The sequence below is a fragment of the Musca autumnalis genome, unplaced genomic scaffold (assembly GCF_047663935.1).
Source record: "Musca autumnalis isolate F117 unplaced genomic scaffold, ASM4766393v1 scaffold_5, whole genome shotgun sequence".
Lineage (NCBI taxonomy): Eukaryota > Metazoa > Arthropoda > Insecta > Diptera > Muscidae > Musca > Musca autumnalis.
Genome location: NW_027412088.1, coordinates 172188523 through 172212837, shown reverse-complemented (window position 1 = coordinate 172212837; position 24315 = coordinate 172188523). Strand labels below are relative to the sequence as shown.

At 38.4% G+C, this 24315-nt stretch overlaps 3 protein-coding genes across 6 annotated transcripts in view; all 3 read right to left on the bottom strand.

The window, feature by feature from the left end:
- ths (thisbe) overlaps positions 1–24315 on the bottom strand; it is a 337478-nt gene that overhangs the window by 220014 nt on the left and 93149 nt on the right. The gene's annotated exons all lie outside the window — the stretch shown is intronic.
- Positions 6705–7434, bottom strand: LOC141406039 (uncharacterized). The gene is made up of 3 exons (XM_073991050.1): positions 7317–7434; positions 6936–7246; positions 6705–6866 (listed from the first exon to the last, which is right to left on the bottom strand). The coding sequence occupies exons 1-3, from the start codon at positions 7393–7395 to the stop codon at positions 6705–6707; spliced, it is 552 nt and encodes a 183-aa protein (XP_073847151.1). The 5' UTR covers positions 7396–7434.
- Positions 22269–23057, bottom strand: LOC141404732 (uncharacterized). 2 transcript variants are annotated; one of them, XM_073988394.1, is made up of 3 exons: positions 22997–23057; positions 22615–22925; positions 22269–22533 (listed from the first exon to the last, which is right to left on the bottom strand). In XM_073988394.1, the coding sequence occupies exons 2-3, from the start codon at positions 22915–22917 to the stop codon at positions 22372–22374; spliced, it is 465 nt and encodes a 154-aa protein (XP_073844495.1). In that variant the 5' UTR covers positions 22918–22925; positions 22997–23057; the 3' UTR covers positions 22269–22371. The 2 variants fall into 2 exon arrangements, with proteins under 2 accessions (XP_073844495.1, XP_073844494.1); XM_073988393.1 differs by lacking the exon at positions 22997–23057 and having other exon boundaries at positions 22615–22920.

Here is a 24315-nt window from a genome sequence, read left to right as displayed (position 1 = left end):
AAGAAAGGGTGCTTCTATAGACCCTTTCTCAAAGAAAGGGTGCTTCTATAGACCCTTTCTCAAAGAAAGGGTGCTTCTATAGACCCTTTCTCAAAGAAAGGGTGCTTCTATAGACCCTTTCTCAAAGAAAGGGTGCTTCTATAGACCCTTTCTCAAAGAAAGGGTGCTTCTATAGACCCTTTCTCAAAGAAAGGGTGCTTCTATAGACCCTTTCTCAAAGAAAGGGTGCTTCTATAGACCCTTTCTCAAAGAAAGGGTGCTTCTATAGACCCTTTCTCAAAGAAAGGGTGCTTCTATAGACCCTTTCTCAAAGAAAGGGTGCTTCTATAGACCCTTTCTCAAAGAAAGGGTGCTTCTATAGACCCTTTCTCAAAGAAAGGGTGCTTCTATAGACCCTTTCTCAAAGAAAGGGTGCTTCTATAGACCCTTTCTCAAAGAAAGGGTGCTTCTATAGACCCTTTCTCAAAGAAAGGGTGCTTCTATAGACCCTTTCTCAAAGAAAGGGTGCTTCTATAGACCCTTTCTCAAAGAAAGGGTGCTTCTATAGACCCTTTCTCAAAGAAAGGGTGCTTCTATAGACCCTTTCTCAAAGAAAGGGTGCTTCTATAGACCCTTTCTCAAAGAAAGGGTGCTTCTATAGACCCTTTCTCAAAGAAAGGGTGCTTCTATAGACCCTTTCTCAAAGAAAGGGTGCTTCTATAGACCCTTTCTCAAAGAAAGGGTGCTTCTATAGACCCTTTCTCAAAGAAAGGGTGCTTCTATAGACCCTTTCTCAAAGAAAGGGTGCTTCTATAGACCCTTTCTCAAAGAAAGGGTGCTTCTATAGACCCTTTCTCAAAGAAAGGGTGCTTCTATAGACCCTTTCTCAAAGAAAGGGTGCTTCTATAGACCCTTTCTCAAAGAAAGGGTGCTTCTATAGACCCTTTCTCAAAGAAAGGGTGCTTCTATAGACCCTTTCTCAAAGAAAGGGTGCTTCTATAGACCCTTTCTCAAAGAAAGGGTGCTTCTATAGACCCTTTCTCAAAGAAAGGGTGCTTCTATAGACCCTTTCTCAAAGAAAGGGTGCTTCTATAGACCCTTTCTCAAAGAAAGGGTGCTTCTATAGACCCTTTCTCAAAGAAAGGGTGCTTCTATAGACCCTTTCTCAAAGAAAGGGTGCTTCTATAGACCCTTTCTCAAAGAAAGGGTGCTTCTATAGACCCTTTCTCAAAGAAAGGGTGCTTCTATAGACCCTTTCTCAAAGAAAGGGTGCTTCTATAGACCCTTTCTCAAAGAAAGGGTGCTTCTATAGACCCTTTCTCAAAGAAAGGGTGCTTCTATAGACCCTTTCTCAAAAAAGAGTGCTTCTATATACTCCGGCCATGGGTTCTCCCATAAATCCTTGAAAATTCCAATTGTGAAGTTGGCTAACGTACCTTCTAAAAATCGTTAAAAATTCCACATCGCCTATCGGTTCTCCAAAAATCTTCAAAAATTTCTTTTAAAAATCGGTAAAAATTGTCCATTTATATTCGGCCTCCTCTCAAAAATCTTTACTACACCCTTATTTATAGTCAGCAGTGGATCCCTTTGAAATTTTTTAAAAATTTATAGTCGGCTGTGGATCTTTTAAAAAATCTTAAAATATCAACATTTATGGTAGTCTATTTGACCAATCTTTCGAAATTCCCCATGAATTGTAGGCCATGGGCCATTTTAAAATTTTTTAAAATTTCTGCATTTATAGTCGGCTGTGGGGTGGGGCCTCCTGGAAATCGATAAAAAATTCCACTATTAAAATCGGCTATAGGTCCTCCTAAAAATCTTTAAAAATTTTCCATTTAAAGTCGGATATGGGTCCTCCTATACGGATCCCTGTATAAATTCCACAAATAGAGTCGGCTAAGAATGTTTCTACAAATCTTAGAAAATTCTGTAAAAATTACCCATTTATTGCGACAATTGGTGTTCTTAAAAATCTGTAAAAATTCCACAGGTGTAGTCGGCTTAAGGTCCTAACGATTTTTTTAAAAGTTCCACATTTATCGTCGGCTATGGATGCTCCTTAAAATCTTTAAAATTTCGCATTTATTGTCGGCAGTGGGTCATCCTAACGTAGGAGATGAGAGATACAAAGGAACGGTCCTGACCGGCTTTAACATGGCAAAGCCCAGGATTTATCTTGGTCCATCTTTTTTCCCAAGTGGATACTGACCTCTCCGTGGTGTCACCTTGGGAACTGCCTTTAACACCCGTTAAAGGTAGTGAGCTAACATGTGCCGCGCGTTCACTCATAAGAACGTTAAAAACTTGGATTTGGGCGTCGGGTTAGTAACCCTCCCCTAGAAAAAACAGCCTACTATGGAAAAACGAAAGAAAAGAAAAACAAACACCTCTAAAGTTGACGAACCCCGCAAACGTTTTAAGGACCATGATCTGCGAATCTACTCCTGGAATGTTCGCACTCTTTATAGAGAATGTGCAGTTTACGCATTGGCAGATGTACTTGAAAAGTACAAGGCCGACATTACTGCCATACAGGAAATACGATGGAATGGGAAAGGCTTCACAACAACACCTAAAGGTGACGCACTGTTTTATAGCTGCCATGACACAAAGCATGAGTTTGTTTGCGGATTTTTAGTTGGTCGGAGGTTAAAACATCTGGTCTCCAGCTTCAACCCAGTGAATGAAAGATTCGCTGCAATTCGATTAAAAGCAAAATTCTTCAACATCAGCTTTATTTGCGCTCATGCTCCCACTGAAGAAAAGGACGAACAGCCCAAAGATATATTTTACGAGCGCTTAGAAGAAACATATGACCGTTGCCCTGCTTATGACATTAAAATTATACTAGGCGATTTTAATGCCAAAATTGGAAAGGAGAATATCTTTGGCCCAACAGTGGGGAAATTCAGTCTCCACAGTGAAACATCTGACAATGGTATGAGGCTGATAGACTTTGCAGCTGCAAGAAACATGGTAGTTAGCAGTACCAGATTTAAGCACCTCGATATTCATAAGGGTTCCTGGCTGTCGCCAGAGCAGAGAAAAAGAAATCAAATTAATCACGTTATGATAGATGGAAGACATGCATCAAGCGTGCTGGATGTACGATCGTTCCGAGGTGCAAACATAGACTCGGCCCACCAGCTTGTTGCAGCAAAGGTACGCACCCGCAGCAAACAAAGTGCGAACAGACACAACACGGAAGTTGGACATCGGTAAGCTGCAATCACAACAGATAGCCACAGCATATTCCACTCAACTGGCCCAACTGCTTCATCAAATCACTCCTCGTCCCGATAACATATCAGGACAATGGCAAAACATTGCCCAGAGACCTCCACCAAGGAATCATGGTATGACCGAGAGTGTTGTGCTGCTACCGAAGAGAGAAATGCGGCATATAGGGCTACTTTACAATCAGTAGCAACGCGTAGCGCACGAGAGTGGTATCGGGAGAAAAGGAGAGAGGAGAAACGTGTTTTCCGCAGCAAAAAGAGAGAGATGGAAAAGCGGGAGTGTGAACAAATCGAGATGTACAGGAGACAGAATGAAGTCTGAAAATTCTACTAAAGAGTGAAATATCAAACTGATGGCTTTGGAACTGGCACATCCTCCTGTAGAGACCAGCAAGGTAATCTGGTAACTGATACAGATAGTGTGCTAAGGATATGGAGAGAGCATTTTTCCAAACTGTTGGAAGACGAAGATACCACAGATCCAATCCCAGAAGATGGTATTGAATGTACACAACCCGGCTAAGATGAGGTAAAAACAGCAATCAACCGGCTGAAGAATAATAAGGCAGCAGGAGCCGATGGATTACCAGCCGAGCTATTCAAAACCGGTGGTGACACGCTGATAAGGTGTATCCATCAGTAAGTAGCTCCATCTGGCAGGAAGAACGCGTACCCGACGATTGGAACCTGAGCATCCTGTCTCCCGTCCATAAGAAAGGAGATAAGACTTTATGCTCCAACTATAGGGGCATAAGTCTTCTCCCCATCGCCTACAAGATAGTGTCGGTGATATTGTGCGGACGACTAAAGGACCATACCAATGCGGCTTTAGACCTGGCAAGTCCACCATTGACCAGATTTTTACCCTGCGGCAAATCCTGGAGAAGACCCAAGAGATGCGGATCGACACCTACCACCTTTTTGTCGATTATAAAGCAGCCTTCGACAGCCCGCTACATTCAAAGGTATTCCAAGCAATGTCTGAATTTGGTATCACCGCAAAGCTCATGCGGCTATGTAAAATGACTCTAACTGACACGAGTTCCTCAGTTAAAATAGGAAAGAACCTTTCCGAAGAGTTTTGTACCAAACGAGGTTTCAGGCAAGGAGACAGCCTTTCGTGTGATCTTTTCAACATCCTGCTAGAGAAGGTTATACGAGAGGCAAACTTAAAAAGAAGTAGCACAATGGCCACCTTTTACTTGCTTATGCTGGTGATATAGACATCATAGGACGATCAATAAAAGAAGTAACTGATATCTTTATGAAGTTCGAAGGAGAATCTGCTAAAGTGGGTCTGGTGGTAAACGGCGAGAAGACGAAATTGATGGTGTCGACGCACAATGCGTTCATTGAGCTCGGACCAACTGTTGAAGTTGGTTCCTATAATTTTGAGGTAGTAAAAGACTTCGTATACCTCGGCACCGCCGTAAACACAACAAACGTCATCAGTTGTGAAATAAAAAGAAGAATTGTATTGGCCAACAGATGCTACTTTGGTTTAAGTAAGCACTTTAAAAACAAAGCCACAACTCGTCGAACAAAAATAACGCTTTACAAAACACTGATACTACCCGTGCTGATGTATGGTTCCGAAGCCTGGGTACTTGCACAAGCAGTTAAGGCAGTTGTTGGCGTATTTGAGAGAAAAATTCTTCGAAGGTTCTAAGGACCGATCTGGGTTGACGGTGAATATCGACATCGGATGAACCATGAGCTGTATCTGCTATACAACGACATCAATATAGTTAAACGTTAAACGTATCGATCGATTAAGCGATTGCGTTGGCTAGGCCATATAATAAGAATGATGCTAAAAAGGCGTATAAATTCGAGCCACATGGCGGTGCACGCAGAATTGGCAGGCCAAAGAATAGATGGCGCAAACAAGTGGATGAAGAGATGACAAGGCGTGGTATTCCAGAAAGTTAAGCCCTAATCTGAGTGAATTGGAGATCTTTTTTTTTAGTTCGGTATATGGAACAAATGTTCTGTAATGGACCAGATAAGTAAGTAAGTTTTATAAACAACTTAAATATTGAGACAAAAAAATCCAAATAGGGTCACTTTGACCTGCTTTTATGAGCACAAGAAACGTCTGTATTTTTTCATAACCACATACGGTGAGATCCAATAAACAGTATTTGACCCTATTTAGTGTAAATTGATAAAGAAAAAATTTTCCGATTTTTGGTCAGGTTTTACCTTGGCACAATCCTGTCAATTGCGATGGAACAGGAATGCTGAGGAAAGAGCGAAAAGAGGATTGATTGCACTTTATTCATGTAAGAATTCTACTGGGAAAAGTTGGGGTCTAAACCCATCGATTATACACACCGTGGTTAGCCCCATCTTGATAAAAAGTTTGGATGCAGAAATCTTTCAACCGGTGACTATCTTTGTGGATAGTCAAGCGGCTCTTAAAGCCATCAAATCCTGCAACATCAAATCCGATGTCGTCCTTAAGTGTAGATCAGCCTTGGGAACGCTAACTAACGGCTTCCGACTATGCTGGGTACCAGGACACCGCGACTATCTGGGTAATGAAAGAGCAGATGAATTAGCTAGACGAGGATCGCAGTCTACAGATCTAGCTATCGCTGACTCTATTAAACCAACAATTTGTCATTTCTTCAAAAAAATTGAAGCGTTCTCTGACGAAAGAGCCAGTGAATTGTGGCATAATGAACCTAGGTGCATTGTGGCAAGATCCATATGGCCGTCTCTGTCAGTCAAAAGAACGAACTCTCTGTTGAACCTGAGTAAAGCTGAAGTTAGAGTAACGACGGGAGTCAGTACTGGACACTGCTATATCAGGGCCCTTATAATCAAATGGGATGAGGATGTTACTGACTACTGCAGACTCTGTGAGGATGAGGAGGAGTTAGAGACGATCGAGCACACCCTGTGTCGTTGTCCAGCCCTGGCTCGTAGATGGCATAGGCTAGTAGGTGTTCACTTTCCACCGTGTCTAACTTTCTACTCAACTGTGGAACCTGCTGCGATCTACAACATCATCAAAAATCTGAAGTGTCTGGGACAGCGCAACCTGAACGCGTAAATTATGTTTTCAAATATTCTGCCTACCATTAAAAATAAAACTTCTTTCCTTCTCTAAAACTATTCCTCCCCTCTTAAACTTTCTTGTAATTTATTCGTTCTTTACTTTTATTAACAACTTCCTGTTTTTATTTCTTCCCCTATCCTCTCTTTACCATCTCCTCTTTTCTTTGCAGCTTTTTTTTCTCTTTTTTCTACTGGATGATCACAATGGACCGGAAGGTCACCGAGTGACGCAGTCACAAGTTAGTGGTTGCTCATCCCCTAACCTATCCTAAACTTGGTCAGATTTTTTAGGAAATTGGACACTGTGCAATGGTTAAAATGAAATAACACCAACAATTTCAACCTTCACCAAACAAAAAATTATAGAATTTTTATTTAAAATTTTCCCCTTACATTTTTTTATGCATTTTTTTTTCAATATATTCGAAGATATACGGCAAAACGTACAACTTGTTCAAAGGATTTAGTTTTACGTTTGCCATAGTAGTCTATGGAGTTTATTTGATATTCACCAGATCTTAAGAAGACAGGTATGGTACCGGGATCCAAGCGTAAATTGTAGATAAAATAGTGGCCCTAGTGAAAAATAATATCTCTTTTATAATAAATTGTCCTAAAAATATTTCAAAATTATTTAAATTTTACCTTAGCTATTGGACAATTTTCCATAAAGTTGCCACTTTTCAAAAAGGTCCTATACCACAAATTGATAATACTATCCTTGGAAATTTCACTCAACATCTTGCACAGATCATAGTCATAGGCAAACAGACGTTGATAGTTTTTGGAATTTTGCATTTTAATTTGAACTGCAATACTACCACGTAGACCGTATTGCAACTCCTGTTCCGTAACTATGTCGATATTCAGTAAACCCTTGTCAAGCCATGCTGTCATATTTTTGATATATTTACTATTGAAGGCCACTTCGGTTTTGGTAAAGTTCATAAGGCGGCCTGAGGGAGAAATTTAGATTTTCGTTTTTGTTTTAAGTGAAATATTAACAAATTTCGTTTTGGTATTTACCAACAACCAATTTTTCTTCCAAGGTTATTAGCAGCAGTAAAAGATAGAACCCATTTGTGGCCACCATTTTGTCTACCATCGTTGTGGAAAGGTGATTAATGATTAGCTGTTTTTGTTGTTCCCGGCTTATAGTTTTTGTTCGGTGAAAATTATTTTTAAATTATGACATTTCATGGTTTGACAGTACCCTACATATGTAAAATGTGTTGATGTGACAGAAGTACCCTGGTGCGTATTATGCATTTCCAGCAGTTATAACTCATTCCACATAGGGGTCCTCGTGAGGAAATTTGGAATGTGAAGACTCTTTGGAGTTGTTTCTTCTTCCTTCTTTTAATCAAAAGCTTTAATTGCAAAACAAGGGAAACACTTGAAATTTATTTTTAGAACTTTTAACTCCATCACTCTATTTCTATGGACCTCTGGTATTGTATCTGGTATCAATCGATTCATCCTAAAGACGCCACGTGGTTCGAGACATGAACACTTTCCACAGAAGTTCATGTCATGTGGGGCAGGGTACCTAATTGCCGGTCCGACTAGCTAATATTTTATTTACCCATATTTAGTTTGAACTAAACCTTAATTATTGGTACGAAAGCCTAAGTCATTTGTTGGCAAGCTCATTAAGATTATTCGGATAGTTTGTAACACTTATCATCATGATAAGTGGTGCAACTTTTTTACATTAGTTCCGCTTGTGATTGTTTCCAATAATGAGGTATATTATAAAAATTGTTATCTCACATTTGTGGATATTTCCCTTTTCGAAGGTATTATACACAAAGTCCAATGAGGGGTACACTAGCAGGTATAAGTAGTGACGTTAATCATACACACACCCCCACCTTAATCATAAAAAGTGCTTGACATTTTTAAAATGTATAGTCAGCTATGGATCCTCCTAATTATTTTTGAAATTTCCGCAACTAATGTCGGCTATAGGTCCTTCTAAATATCCAATAATGAGGTATATTATAAAAATTGTTATCTCACATGTGTGGATATTTCCCTTTTCGAAGGTATTATACACAAAGTCCAATGGTGGTTCACTAGCAGGTATAAGTACTAACGTTAATCATACGCACCCCCACCTTAAGCATAAAAAGTGCTTAACATTTTTAAAATTTGTAGTCAGCTATGGATCCTTCTAAATATATTTGAAAATTCGGCACCTACTGTCGGCTATAGGTCCTTCTAAAAAATCCAATAATGAGGTATATTATATATAAAAATTGTTATCACACATTTGTGGATATTTCCCTTTTCGAAGGGAAATGCTTAAAATTTCAAAATGTATAGTCAGCTATGGATCTTTCTAAATATATTTGAAAATTCCGCACCTAATGTCGACTATTGGTCCTTCTAAAAATCCAATAATGAGGTATATTATATATAAAAATTGTTATCTCACCTTTGAGGATATTTGCCTTTTCGAAGGTATTATACACAAAGTCCAATGCGGATACACTAGCAGGTATAAGTACTGATGCTAATCATACGCACACCCCACCTTAAGCACAAAAAGTGCTTAACATTTTTAAAATGTATAGTCAGCTATGGATTCTTCTAAATATATTTGAAAATTCCTCACCTAATGTCGGCTATAGGTCCTACTAAAAATCCAATAATGAGGTATAGTAAAAATTATTATCTCATATTTGTGGATATTTCCCTTTGCGAAGGTATTATACACAATGGGGGTACACTAGCAGGTATAAGTACTGACGTTAATCATACGCACATCCCACCTTAAGCATAAAAAGTGTTTAAAATTTTCAAAATTTATAGTCAGCTATGGATCTTTCTAAATATATTTGAAAATTCAGCACCAAATGTCGGCTATAGGTCCTTCTAAAAATCTATAGAAATTCCGCATCTTTAAAAAATCCTCCTAAAATTCTGTAAAATGCCCGTATTCCTAGTCTCCTATGAGTCCTTCTAAAACTCTCTTAAACTTCCGCATTCATACTCGGCTATGGGTCCTTTCTAAAAATCTTAAAAAAATCCACGTTCATCGTCAACTACAAAGTCGTTAAAAACTCCACATTTATAGTCGGCCTTTTACCCTTTCATTCAGAAATGGTCCGTAGAAGCACAATTTCTTTCAGAAAGGGTCTGTAGAAGCGCCCTTTCTTTCAAAAAGGGTCAATAATGCACACTTTCTTTAAGAAAGGTTCAATAATGCACACTTTCTTTTAGAAAGGGTCAATAAAGAACACTTTCTTTCATAAAGCGTCTATAAAAAACCCATTTTTTCCGAAAGGGTGTGTAGAAGAACCATTTCTCTCAGAAAGGGTCTACAGAACTACCCTTTCTTGCAGTAAGGGTCTGTAGAAGCAATCTTTCTTTCAGAGGGGTCTGTTAAAGTACCATTTCTTTCAAAAAGTGTCTGTAGAAGCACCCTTTCTTCCGGAAAGGGTCTGTAGAAGCACCTTTTCTTTGAGAAAGGGTCTTTAGAAGCAAACTTTCTCTCAGAATAGGGCTTGTAGAAGCACCCTTTTTTTCTTTCAAGGTCTGTACCGTTTCTTTCAAAAAAAGTCTGTGGAAGCACCCTCTTCTTTTATAAAGGGTCTGTAGAAGCAGGCAATGGGTCATCCTAAACGACTTTTCAAAATTCCACATCTTTAAAATTCCTCATTTAGAGTCGTTTTAGGAGGACCCATAAAAATCTTTAAAATTTCAAAACACAAAATTGGTCAGGGGTCTTTCTAAAAATCATTAAAAACTCCAAAGAATCTTTAAAATTCCACATTTGTGGCCGACCATGGGCTCTCCTAAACTTACTTACTTAGCTGGCCCATTATAGAACATTTGTTCCATAGACCGAACTAAAAAAAATCTCCATTTCTCTCTGTTTAGTGCTTAGCTTTCTGGAATACCACGCCTTGTCATCTCTTCATCCACTTGTTTGCGCCATCTATTCTTTGGCCTGCCAATTCTGCGTGCACCGCCATGTGGCTCGAATTTATACGCCTTTTTAGCAGGTTCATCATCGCTCATTCTTATTATATGGCCTAGCCAACGCAATCGCTGCATCTCGATACGTTTAACTATATTGATGTCGCTGTATAGCAGACACAGCTCGTGGCTCATACGACGTCGATATTCACCGTCAACGCAAATCGGCCCGTAGATCTTTCGAAGAATTTTCCTCTCAAACACACCAAGCACTGCCTTATCTGCTTGAGCAAGTACCCAGGCTTCGGAACCATACATCAGCACGGGTAGTATCAGTGTTTTGTAAAGCGTTTTTTTTTTTTGTTTGAAGATATGTGGCTTTGTTTTTAAATTGCTTACTTAAACCGTTGTAGCATCTGTTGGCCAATACAATTCTTCTTCTTCTTAATTTACAACTGATGTTGTTTGTTGTGTTTATGGGAGTGCCGAGGTAGACGAAGTCTTTAACTACTTCAAAATTATAGGTACCAACTTCCACAGTTTGACCGAGTTCTATGGACGCTTTGCGCGTCGACACCATCAACTTGGTCTTTTCGCCGTTTACCGCCAGACCCACTTTAACAGATTCTGCTTCGACCTTCCTAAAGATATCAGTTACTTCCTTTACTGATCGTCCCATGATGTCTATATCATCACCATAAGCGAGTAACATGTGGCTATTGGTGTAAATTGTGCCATTTCTTTTGACATTTGCATCTCGTATAACCTTTTCCAGCAAAATGTTGAATAGGTCACACGAAAGGCTGTCTCTTTGTCTGAAAGATCCTTTGGTACTGAACTGTTCGGAGAGGTTCTTTCCAATTTTAACTGAGGACCTCGTGTCAGTTAAAGTTATTTTACACAGCCGTATGAGCTTTGCGGGGATACCAAATTCAGACATGGCATGGAATACCTTCGAAAGTAGCGGGCTGTCGAAGGCTGCTTTATAATCGACAAAAAGGTGATATGTGTCGATCTGCATCTCTTGGGTCTTCTCCAGGATTTGCCGCAGGGTAAATATCTGGTCAATGGTGGACTTGCCAGGTCTAAAGCCGCATTGGTATGGTCCAATTATTTCGTTGACCATGGGCTTTAGTCCTTTGCACAATATCCTTGACACTATCTTGTAGCGATGGAGAGAAGACTTATGCCTCTTTAGTTGGAGCATACATTCTTATCTCCCTTCTTGTGGACGGGACACAGGATGCTCAGGTTCCAATCGTCCGGTACGCGTTCTTCCTGCCAGATGGTGGTAACTAGCTGATGCATACACCTTATCAGCGCGTCGCCTCCGGTTTTGAACAGCTTGGCTGGTAGGCCATCGGATCCTGCTGCTTCATTATTCTTCAGCCGGTTGATTGCTGTCTTTACCTCATCTTGGCCGGGTGGTATACATTCAATACCATCTTCTGGGATTGGGACTGTGGTATCTTCGTCGTCTTCGCTGCTATTGGATACCAACAGTTTGAAAAAATGTTCTTTCCATATCCTTAGCACACTACCTGTATCAGTTACCAGATTACCTTGCTGGTCTCTACAGGAGGATGTGCCTGTACCAAAGCCATCAGTTTGATGTTTCACTTTTTGGTAGAATTTTCGGACTCCATTCTGTCTCCTGTACATCTCGATTTGTTCACACTCCCGCTTTTCCATCTCTATCTTTTTCCTGCGGAAAAGACGTTTCTCATCTCTCCTTTTCTCCCGATACCTCTCTCGTGGGCTACGCTTTGCTTCGGATTGTAAAGTGACACTATATGCCGCATTTTTCTCTTCGGTAGCAGCACAACACTCCTGATCATACCATGGATTCCTTGGTGGAGGTCTCTGGTATTCAAGTACTGATTTTGCTGCTGTTTGCATGGAGTGGGCAATGTTTTGCCATTGTCCTGATATGTTATCGGGACGAGGAGTGCTTTGATTAAGCAGTTGGGCCAGTTGAGTGGAATATGCTGTGGCTATCTGTTGTGATTGCAGTTTACCGATATCCAACTTCCGTGTTGTGTCTATTCGCACTTTGATTGCTACGTTTAATCTGGTACGTACCTTTGCTGCAACAAGGTAGTGCTCCGAATCAATGTTTGCGCCTCGGAACGATCGTACATCCAACACGCTTGATGCATGTCTTCCATCTATCACAACGTGATCAATTTGATAACTTGTTCTTTGATCTGGAGACAGCCAGGTGCCCTTATGAATATCGAGATGCTTAACTCTGGTACTGCTAACTACCATGTTTCTTGCAGCTGCAAAGTCTATCAGCCTAATACCATTGTCAGATGTTTCACTGTGGAGACTGAATTTCCCGACTGTTGTGCCAAAGATATTCTTCTTTCCAATTTTGGCATTAAAAACGCTTAGAATGATTTTAATGTCATGGGCAGGGCAACTGTCATATGTTTCTTCCAAGCGCTCGTAAAATATATCTTTGGTCTGTTGGTCCTTTTCTTTAGTGGGAGCATGAGCGCAAATAAAACTGATGTTGAAGAATTTAGCTTTTATTCGAATTGCAGCAAGTCTTTCATTCACTGGGGTGAAGCTAGATACCAGATGTTTTAGTCTCCGACTAACTACGAATTCACAACCAAACTCATGCTTTACGTCATGGCAGCTATAATACAGTGCGTCACCTTTAGGTGTTGTTGTTACGCCTTTCCCAATCCATCGTATTTCCTGTATGGCAGTAATATCGGCCTTGTACTATTCAAGGACGTCTGCCAATGCGAAGACTGCACCTTCTCTATAAAGAGTGCGAACAGTAAAGGTGCAGATTCGCAGATCGTGGTCCTTAAAACGTTTGCGAGGTTCGTCAACTTTAGAGGGGTTCGTTTTTCTTTTCTTTCGTTTTTTAATAGTAGGCTGTTTTTTTCTAGGGGAGGGTTACTAACCCGACGCCCAAACCCAAGCTTTTAACGTTCTTATGGGTGTTAAAGACAGCTCCCCAGGTGACACCACGGGGAGGTCAGTGTCCACTTGAGATGAAAGAGGGACCAAGATAAAGCCTGGGCTTTGCCATGTTAAAACCGGTCAGGACCGTTCCTTGGTATCTTCCATCCCCTACTCTCCTAAAAATCATTAAAAATTACGCATTATTGTCAGCTTTAATTCCTCCAAACAATCGCTAAAAACTATCCATTTATAACGACAAAGGGTACTCCTAAAAATCTTTAAAAATTCCACCTTTATTGTCAGCTATTTGTCGTCCGAAAAATCTTTACAAATTCACCATTTGCAGTCAGCAATGGGTCCTCCTGAAAAATCGCTAAAAATTCCGTAAAAATCTTTAAAAATTCCGTATATATGTATATGGGTGTTCCAAAAAAATCTTAAAATATTACGCCTAAAAATCTTTAAAAGTTGCCAAATTATAGTCGGCTACTGGTCCTCCTAAAATCTTCGAAAAATTGCAGGTTTGTTGTGGAAATGTGGGCTTCTGGAAATCTTTAACAAGTAAAGAAGTGTCAGTCGGCTTTGCCGACAGATATATTCCCTCAGCCAATGTGAAGCGTAAGTTTCACCTCCGGACAGATCGAATGTATTTAAGGTGTCTTCAGAATTTTTTGGCCCTTTTTGGACATTTGAACTTGCCGACAAAAATGTGTAATAGGAATTAACTGCACTAAGACAGAAATGTTGAACTTTTGTAGGGCAGGTAACCTTAGGGAGGACCGATATGGGCCATTTTAGAAGTTAAACTAAATTTTGATAAAATATTAGGAGATCCAAAGTTTGGACCAAATTGGTCCCCATTCAAGTCGTCATAGCATTTTAGTGAAATTTTTACTGGGGAGAAGTACCGAAATTTTTTGACCGGTATTGCCCATGAAACTAAGTTTGGATATAATATGACGAAGACCAAATTCTGGACCAAATCGGTTGAACAGTTCTAGAGTTTTCGTGCTCTCCGACCGCCAAATATGGTGACATAGGGGTTTTTTACACCTTTCGGGCTGTTTTCCCAAGAAATATGGACTTGCCCCTGAAAAAAAAACTTTTACCGTCGTAATGGAGGTAGCGAATGCAAATAGCTTCAACAAAAATCAAGGTGATTCGAGAGCAGGTCTTAAAGTGAACTTATCCGAAATTTTGTGTGAGAGGTACCAGAAGGAGTAGACAAATATAGTCCATATTCGAACCTGATCTATATCTGGTAGATATATTAGGATGTGCAAAGTATAGATTACATCGGTCACTCCCTTCAAGAGTTATCGTGCGCAAAATTTTTCCGAACATTTTGGAAGTTTTGTGGGGGAGGTACCTGAAGGAGTGGACCGATATAGCCCATCTTCGAATTTAAACTATGTTTTGATAAAATATAACGAAGGTCAAATTTTGGACCGAATCGACAGCTCCGTTCGAGAGTTATCTTGCGCTCCAACCACTACACAAGGTGTCATAGGGGCTTTTTGCACCTTTCCGGCCATTTTCTCAGGAAGTATGGACTTGCCCCTGATGAAACTTGTACCGTCGTATGGGAGGAAGTGAATACAAGTTGTTGCAACAAAAATCAAAGCCATTCGATAGCAGGTCCTAAACTGAACTTATCCGAAATTTTATGTGGGAGGTACCCGAAGGAGTGAACCGATTGAGTCCATATTGGAAAGTCATCGAAGTCTGGTAGAAATTTCACGATATGCAAAGTATGGGCCAAATCGGTTACTGCCTTCAAGAGTTATCGTGCCCACAAATTTTCCGAACATTTTGGAACTTTTGTGGGGGAGGTACCGGAAGGAGTGGACCGATATAGCTCATCTTCAAACTTAAACTAAGTTTGGACAAAATATTACGGAAGCCAACATTTGAACCTAACCGATTGATCCGTTCGAGAGTTATCGTGCGCACCAGCCAGCCAGACAGACGGACAGACAGACAGACGGACAGACAGACGGACATTGCTAAATCAACTCCAAATTGTCTGAAACACATTTCGTCCAAACATACTTGGGGTCTAAAACCATTATTTCGATGAGGCACATTTTGCCCGTATGAAAGTGTATATACCCTTTCTAGCCTAAAGGCTGAGGGTATAAAAATTCCACATTTTTATTTGGCTTGGGTCCTGATAAAAGTCTTTAAAAATCCATATCAATAGACGGCCATGGACCTTTCTACAAATCTTTGAATATTCCGCGTCTATTGTGGGTAATGGGTTTTCTAAAAATCGTTAAAAAGTTCCATCTTTACATTCACCATCTTTAAAATCGTAAAAATCACAATTTATATTCGGATATGTGTCCTCTTAAAAATCTTTAAAAATTCCAATTCACTTCTCGGCTGTGGATATTCTAAAAAACCGTTAAAAATTCCACGTTAATTGTGTACTGTGGGTCCTTTTAAAAATCTTAAAAATTCCGCATTTATTGACGGCCATGGATCCTCCTAAAAATCATTAGGAGTTATAGTCCGCCATGGGTGTTCTTTAAAATCTTTAAAAAATTCTAAACTAATTGTCGGCTTTGGGTCGTCTTAAAAATTCGAAATTTTAAGGCCTCTGAAGAGTAGTTGAAATTAAAAAATACATTTTGTTTTGGTAAAGTCTCGGAAAAGAATAAAAATTTCAACTGGTCTACCATCACCTGAAGGATACAAAATTTTATTAAACAAATTCCGATTTTTTACAATAGTCCACAAAAATATATTTCATTCATAGATTTTGATAGCCGTCACCATGCGTATAACCAATTCATAAGATTTAGTTTTATGTTTGCCATAATAAATGGTGTTTATAATTTGATATTCTCCCGATCTTAAAAATACCGGCATGCTATTGGCATCCAGATGCATATTGTGCACATAATAATGACCCTAAATAAGGAAGAAATTTACATAAATAAATTAATAAATAATTAAAAAAAATCCCGCCACCTCACCTTTGCCATTGGACAATTTTCCATAATGTTGCCGTTTTTCAAAACCATTCTATACCAAATATTTAAAATACTATTTTTTGAAATTTCACTAAAGAGCTTACAAACATCATAATCGTAGGCAAACAAACGTTGATAATTTTTCGAACTAGCCATTTTAATTTGAATATTTGAACTGCCACGCATACCATATTCCAAGATGCGTTCCGTTTCAATGTCAACATTTAGAGAACCATTTTCCAGCCATGATGTCATATTTTTGATATATTTACTGTTGAAAGAATGTTCCGTTTTGGTAAAGTTCATGTAACGGGAGCCTTTGAAGAAGGATGTTTTTTTTTTTAGTTTAGAAATATTATTTAGAATCGATTTGAGGAACTTACCAAAAGTTTAATTTAATTGTAAAATTAGTAACGAAAAGCAGAATCCGTATTTTAAGCTTAACATTTTGACTACTACTATCAATGGGAGTGGGTGCTTAGCTAATGAATGGATTTTAGTTTGAAACACTAATATGGGCTTTTTCCGACAACAACAAATATTAGGGAAATTATTTTATAATTATTTTTATAACTTTATAATTATAGCTTGTAATTTCATAATAGCTAATGATCATTAGCCGGCTATACACGTGGAATGTTTAATGACCTATGGTCAACAATAGATTTTGGAAAATTTTTAAGAGGATATATCTTTGAAATTAGACGTGGAATTTTTAAAGATTTTTGGGAGGAACTATCGTCGACTATAATTGAGGAATTTTTAAAGATTTTCTGGAGAACCCATGGCCGATATTATGTTGGGAATTTTAAAAATTTGTAGGAGGACCCACGGCCGACAATAAATGATGAATTTTTTAAGATTTCTAGGAAAACACATGGCCCACTATAAGCCTGGAATTTTTAAAGATTTTTATGAGGACCCACGGCCGACAATAAATGATGAATTTTTTAAGATTTTTAGGAAAACACATGGCCCACTATAAGCCTGGAATTTTTAAAGATTTTTATGAGGACCCACGGCCGACAATAAATGATGAATTTTTTAAGATTTTTAGGAGGACCCACGACCGACTCCAAATATGGAATTTTTAAAGATTTTCAGGAGTTCCCATGGCCGACTATTGATTTGCAATTTTTAAAGAAAGACCCATATAAATAGGCTATAAATGTGAAATTTTTAAAGAATCTTAGAAGATCCCATGGCCGACGATAAATGTAAATTTTTAAAGATTTTTAAGTAGGAGCCATGACTATAAATTTGGAATTTTAAAGATTTTTAGAAGACCCATGGTAGGTTATAATTTTGGACCTTTAAAAAAAATGTAGGAGGACCCATGGCCGACTGTGAATATGGAATTTTTTAAAGAATTTTTTGGAGGACCCATGGCCGACTATAAACATTGCATTTTTAAAGATTTTTAGGGTGACCCATGGCAGGCTATATAATGTTGGAATTTGTAAAGATTTTTTAGGGGGACCCTTGGTCGACTGTAAATGTAGAATTTTTAAAGATTTTTTGGAGGACCCATGTCCGACTATTAACGTGGAATTTTTCAAAGATTTTAAGGAGGACCCATCACCTACTATTTTTCCATAATTTTTAAAGAATTTTTGGAGGACTCATGGCCAACAGTAAATGTGGAATCTTGAAAGATTTTTAGGAGGACCCATGGCCGACTATAAATGTGGAGTTTTTAAAGATTTTTGGAGGCCCTCGCCGACAATTTTTGGGAATTATTAAAGAATTTTAGGAGGACCCATGGCCTCTTATAAAATTGGAATTTTGAAAGACTTTTAGGAAAACCCATGGTTGGCCATAAATATGGAATTTTTAAAGATTTTTGGAGGACAAATGGCCGACTATAAATGTGGAATTTTTAAAGAGTTTAAGGAGGACCCATGGCCGACAATAAATGTGGAATTTATAAAGAGTTTTAGGTGGACCCATGGCCAACTATATATGGGGATTTTTAAATGATTTTTGGGAGGACCAATGGCCATCTATACATGTTAAATTTTTAAAGATTTTTAGGAGGACCCATCGCTGACAATTTTTCGAGAATTTTTAATCATTGTGGAATTTTTAAGGATTTTTGGAGGACAAATGGCCGACTATAAATGTGGAATTTTTGAAGACTTTTTAGGAGGACCAATGGCCGACTCTAAGTGTGGAATTTATAAATATTTTCAGGAGGACCCATGACCGACTATAAATGTGGAATTTTTAACGACTTTTTAAGAGGACCCATGGCCGACTATAAATGTGGAATTTTGAACGATTTTTAGGAGGACCAATGGCCGACAATTTTTTTGGGAATTTTTAAAGAACTTGAGGAGGACTCATGGCCTATTATAATTGTAGAATTTTTAAAGATTTTTAGGAGAACCCATGGCTCTAAATGTAAAGTTTTTGGAGGACCCATCGCCGACAATTTTTCGTGAATTTTAAAGAAATTTAGCAGGGCGTATGACATTTTTAAAGACTTTTAGGAGGACCTATCGCCTACTACTTTTAAGTAATTTTTAAAAGATGCTTAGGAGTACCCATTGCCTGCTATTAACGAAACAGTACTTCTACAGACCCTTTCTGGGAGAATGGGTGGTTCTACAGACCCTTTCTGAAAAAGGTGCTTCTACAGACCTTTCCGGAAAGAAAGGGTGCTTCTACAGGCCTTTTCTGAAAAAGGGTGTTTTCTATAGACCGTTTCTGAAAGAAAGTGTACTTCTACAGAACCTCTCTGAAAGAAAGGGTGCTTCTACAGGCCTTTTCTGAAAAAAGGGTGCTTCTCTAGACCCTTCCTGAAAGTAAGCGTACTTCTGCAGACCCTGCAAAGATTTCTAGAAGAACCCATATCCGTCTATGAACGTAATTACTATCTATGGATCGTACAAACCATTTTTAAAAATCGATGTTTGGCCTACCATAAATAATATAAAACCAATGAGATCATCTATAGACCGAAGATATTCTTATGAGGATCTCTAAAGACATAAGATTTTCTGTCTATAGACAGAAAGCCTTCTGAAAAGGTCTTCCAGAAAATTAAGGTCTTCTAATGATAACTTTTAGAGACAGAAAACAATCTGATGAGGATAACTAGACACATAAAGTCCTTCAGACCACGTCTCACAAAGACCAACACTCTTCTGAAGATGTATTCATAAAAATTAGAGCCTTCTAACCAGATCTTCTGGATACAGGGATCTTCTGCAAGGGCCTTTAATGACATAACACCTTCCGATTAGATACAATGGAGACTAAAGTCTTTTTGATGAGGACATCAACAGATAGAGGACTTTTGAAAAATGTCATCTACAGAAATAGACTTCCGACGAGATCTTCCAGAGACAAAAAACTTTTTTAAAAAATCTTCCAGGACCTTTTTACTGGCCTCCGATAGGTGAAGGAAGTCCTCCTAATGTCTTCTGTAGCGACAAAAGACCTCTTGGAATTTTCTATAGACAAACGACCTGCTGAGGTCGTCTCTAAGCGAAGAAAGTCCTCTTAACGTCTTCTTTCGGTAACAGAGGACCTTCTATAGGGAAAAGATGACCTATTGAAGTCTTAAAGCGAAATAAGTCCCCTTTACGTGTTCTGTTGGTAACAGAAAATCTCTTGTGGTCATCTATAGGTAAAAGTGGACGCCTTGAGGTCTTCTATAGTCAACAGATGACCTCTTGAGTTCTTCTATTGGCAACAGATGACCTCTTAAGGTCTTCTGTAAGCGAAAGATGTCCTTTTAAAGTCTTCATTATGCAACAGAAAACATCTGGAATCTACAGTAAGCGAAAGAAATCCTGTTAAAGACTTATTTAGTCAGCAGAGGACCTATTGAGGTCTTCTGTAAGCTAATTAACCCCTCTTAACATCTTCTTTAGACAAAAGGGGCTATCTATAGAAAACATAAGTCATCTTAAGAAGTCTTTTATAGGCAACGGAAGACAAATTCCCTCTTATGGTCTTCTACGAGCAACAGAGGACCTCCTGAGGTCTGCTGTTCTTGAGGACAGTGGACCTTTCGTAATGTTTTATAGGCGAAATAATACCTCCTTCAAGACGTTTTCTTTAGCCAACAGAGGACCTCTCGAGCTCTTTTATAGGCGAATGAAATCCTCCTGTGGTATTCTATAGACAAAAGAGGACCTCGTGAGGTCTTCTATAGAAACTGTAGACCTCCTGATGTCATTTATAGGCAAAATAAGACCTTTTGATATCTTCTATAGGCAAAAGAGGACGTCTTGATGTCTTAGTTAGGCGAAAGAAGTCCCCAAAAACTCAAAATCTCTTCTTTATGCCACATATATTGAACGAATATATGATTTTCAGGCGAGCTCTACTGTTCATAGAACTCTTTTTTAAAGAACAATTTTGTTTCGTCACAAAGTCTTCAAGACCATTTGACCCTGTCTTTTATCGATAGAATATCACCTCCATTGGTTTAAAGACCTTCTGACGAGGTCATTTAATGATAAAACACCTTCTGGTGGGATCTTCTACACGAGAGGGAGAGTGAGCATCCATACTTTACAAAAAAGTATTGTTTATACCCTACACCACTCTGTGGTAAGGGGTATTATGTCTTTGTGCATTTGTATGTAACATCCAAAAGGAAACGAAATAGACCCATAGTAGGGATAGGTAATGGAAAGCAATGATCGATTTTTCGACTTTTCGATTTTGGTCTAAAACTAAATATGCGATTTTTCGGTCTTGCAATTATTTCAGTTGTCTTAAAACTCGACTTTCGACTTTTTCATAACCGCAGAAAATCGATTATAATCGACTATTCGTCGATGTTCGAGTTTTCTTTTGAAACTGTAAAACCGCCAAATGTGTAAAACCGCCAAGTCCACAGTCTATGGGCAAACTCGAAAATCGATCACAAGATAATCGATTATGCGATTTTCCCTCCAGACAAAAGTCGACTACGATTTTTAGATTTTTGACTGCAAAAAGTCGATTAATCGATTAACCGAAAGTCGACTTACCTATCCCTAACCCATAGTTCCTTTTGGGGATATACATATAATCACTTTCTGAGTCGATTTATGCATGTCCGTGCGTCTGTCCGTCTGTCCATGTATTTTTGTTCGCAACGTTCAGGTCGCATTTTTTGTCCGATTCAGCTGAACATTTGGGACTACAATTGTTTTAGCCATAGGAAGAACGCTATTGCTTTTGGTTAAAATCGGTTCAGATTTGGATATAGCTCCCATATATATTTTCAACCGATTTCACGTATTTGCTGCACCAATTTTGATGAAATATTGGATATGTGACTGAATTCGATCTAGAAATAAATGTGCCAAATAATATCGAAATCGGTTCAGATTTGGATATAGCTCCCATATATATTTTCGGCCGATTTCACGTATTTTCTGTACCACACACGCTATATATGTCCGATTTCAATGAAATTTGGAACGTGTAACTGAATTCGGTCTAGAAATAAATGTGCCAAATTATATCGAAATCGGTTCAGATTTGGATATAGCTCCCATATATATTTTCACCCGATTTCACGTATTTGCTGCACCAAAGACGGCATATACGTCCAATTTTGATGAAATTTTGGATATGTGACTGAATTCGGTCTAGAAATAAATGTGCCAAATTATATCGAAATCGGTTCAGATTTGGATATAGCTCCCATATATATTTTCGGCCGATTTCACGTATTTGCAGCACCAAACACGGCATATACGTCCAATTTCGATGAAATTTTGGATATGTGACTGAATTCGGTCTATAAATAAGTGTGCCAAATTATATCGAAATCGGTTAAGATCTGGATATAGCTCCGATTTATATTTTGGTGGTGTAGGGTATCATATAGTCGGCCCCGCCCGACTTTGATCCTTTCCTTACTGGTTTTTTTTTTTAATTACAATCAATTTGTGTATTTCTAACATATTAAGGAGAATGAATTTACAATAATTTAGAAGAACATTCGATCGTGTGCTTCTTAATAAATATTTTAATAGAGCATATTTTTTCGACATGAGTAATATGGAACGTATGACAAATTTTCCCCATTTATAAGTCATACCTCCCAAGGTACCTGTTGGTATGTTTGTTACAGAAGCTGAAATTACTTCATAAACATTTCAATCAATCACTGTGAAGAATAGAAAAACAAAAAGTATTTTAAAACCATCACCAAACCAAAGGCAGGAATCACAATTTATTAAATCTGAGATTCACTATAACAACAAATTACATTACAATTCCTCTACATCACCTTCACTTCAATAGATTTTAATGCCAATAAAAACTCTGGCCACCTGATCATATGATTTAGTTTTACGTTTACCATAATAGCTGAGTGAGGTAATTTGATATTCGCCCGATCTCAAAAACACCGGTATAGTATTGGCATCCAAGCGTAAATTGCGTATATAATAATGACCCTAATTTTGGGAAGAGTGGGAAGAGATAATCAAAATAAAACAATTTGCTTTGAAATTATGAAACACAAAAGCTCTCATCACCTTAACAATTGGACAATTTTCCATAAAGTTGCCATTTTTCAAAAGAACCCGATACCACATATTTATAATGCTCTCCTTGGAGATTTCATTCAACAGCTGACAAACATCAAATTCATACGAGAAGAGACGTTGAAAACTTTGGGAATTTGGCATTTTAATTTGTATGGCAATACTGCTGCGTAGACCATATTCCAAGTTGCGTTCCGTATCCAAATCGAGATTTAATAAACCTTTCTCAAGCCATATTGTCATATTTTTCATATATTTCTTATTGAAAGACCCCTCGGTTTTGGTGAAGTTCATTAAGCGCCCTACAGGGGTGATTTTTTTGGAAAATTTTTTCATTATGTATTATGTAAAAATGGAATATTAAAATAGTTACCATAAACATCAGATGTATGTAATGTTAGAAGTAGTAGAAGACAAAACAAGTTAAGGTATCCCATTTTATTTAGAACGAGTAGTATCAGTGAGGGTTAAACAGCGAATGAATTTTAGCGTATTTGTTATGGTAGTTTTTTTTCCTCTTAGAAATAATAGAAAATTTTTTATAATTATGTCATATGGTTGCTTAATATTGGTTTATAATTGGCAATGGTAAACCATTAGAAAATCATCTAGTAATCGACAATAATTGTGAATATTTGTTTTAAATTTTTTCTGCGAAAAAGTAGATTGTTTAAATAGTTTTTTGATGATGTGTATGATGATGTATATACATACATATCGTCACCATAAATGCCGGAAGACGTAACCGACATGAAAATCGAAATTCGTTTGTTGGTGGAATCTGATACATAAAGCTAAAATACATGCTCTGGCAAAATTTCAAGCTTCTACGTTCAAAAACAACGATGCTATTCAAGAAATGGCATTTCGGAAAATGGGATAATATTGCCGATTTTGTTGTAATGGAGGATCTCAAAACTAAGCACTTCAGCGGTTTTGGTTTCACTACTAATTCCCCTTCGTATATGATCGATAATATCCCGTATACTCGCCTCCATAAGAATAATATTCCATAAAACAGTTTTTAATTTTATAACGTTTTTTGCTTCTCCTGTAAAGTTTTATTTTTGTGGGTTACGTCTTCCGGCATTTATAGTGACGATATGTATATCTAAATGATAATATTTTAATAGATTTTTAGTACGATCCATAGGCGGCACTAAATGGGGATTTTTACCGCTTTATACGAGGATCCATATTAAAACGCAATTAAAGGAGATTTTTAAAAGATTTTTTTTTCTCGAGAGAGTTTTCAGTTCTCCTACCGGGCGCGTCTCCACTGGCGGATAGGGCGAGGCGAATGGTCGTACCACTCTGTCCAACAGTTGTTTGCATGCCGAGTCTGGGGCAGAGTGGTAGGATAATCCACCTCTGGAGACCTAGAGTTTCCCGCGGACAAAAAAACTGACTACAGGGGCGTTCCCCTACAACAAAAAGCAACCATGGAAGGATGAAAAATGAATATAAAAGTTACGGTGCAGGGCCTAATAAACCCAGTACCGGCGGGGACTAGTGATCTGCCCACGAGTCACACCTCGTCGATATCATGCGATCGTGAGCAAACATCTCCCACAGATGTGGGTGCCTTGGCATCTGTGGTCGAAGGTAATGCGACAAGCACACAACCTCGAGTTACAACTAAGGAGGATAGAGGGCAGCACAGGTAGAGACTTAACTTGACCCAACCATCTG

Bases quoted from the DNA above. Each gene is read 5' to 3' on its own strand.
- LOC141406039 (XM_073991050.1), bottom strand. From the start codon at position 7,395: ATGGTAGACAAAATGGTGGCCACAAATGGGTTCTATCTTTTACTGCTG. The intron at 7,247-7,316 runs GTAAATACCAAA...TTTCTCCCTCAG, and splicing joins GGAAGAAAAATTGGTTGTTG to GCCGCCTTATGAACTTTACC. The intron at 6,867-6,935 runs GTAAAATTTAAA...ATTTTTCACTAG, and splicing joins AAAATTGTCCAATAGCTAAG to GGCCACTATTTTATCTACAA.
- LOC141404732 (XM_073988394.1), bottom strand. From the start codon at position 22,917: ATGAACTTCACCAAAACCGAGGGGTCTTTCAATAAGAAATATATGAAA. The intron at 22,534-22,614 runs GTGATGAGAGCT...TCCCAAAATTAG, and splicing joins AAAATTGTCCAATTGTTAAG to GGTCATTATTATATACGCAA.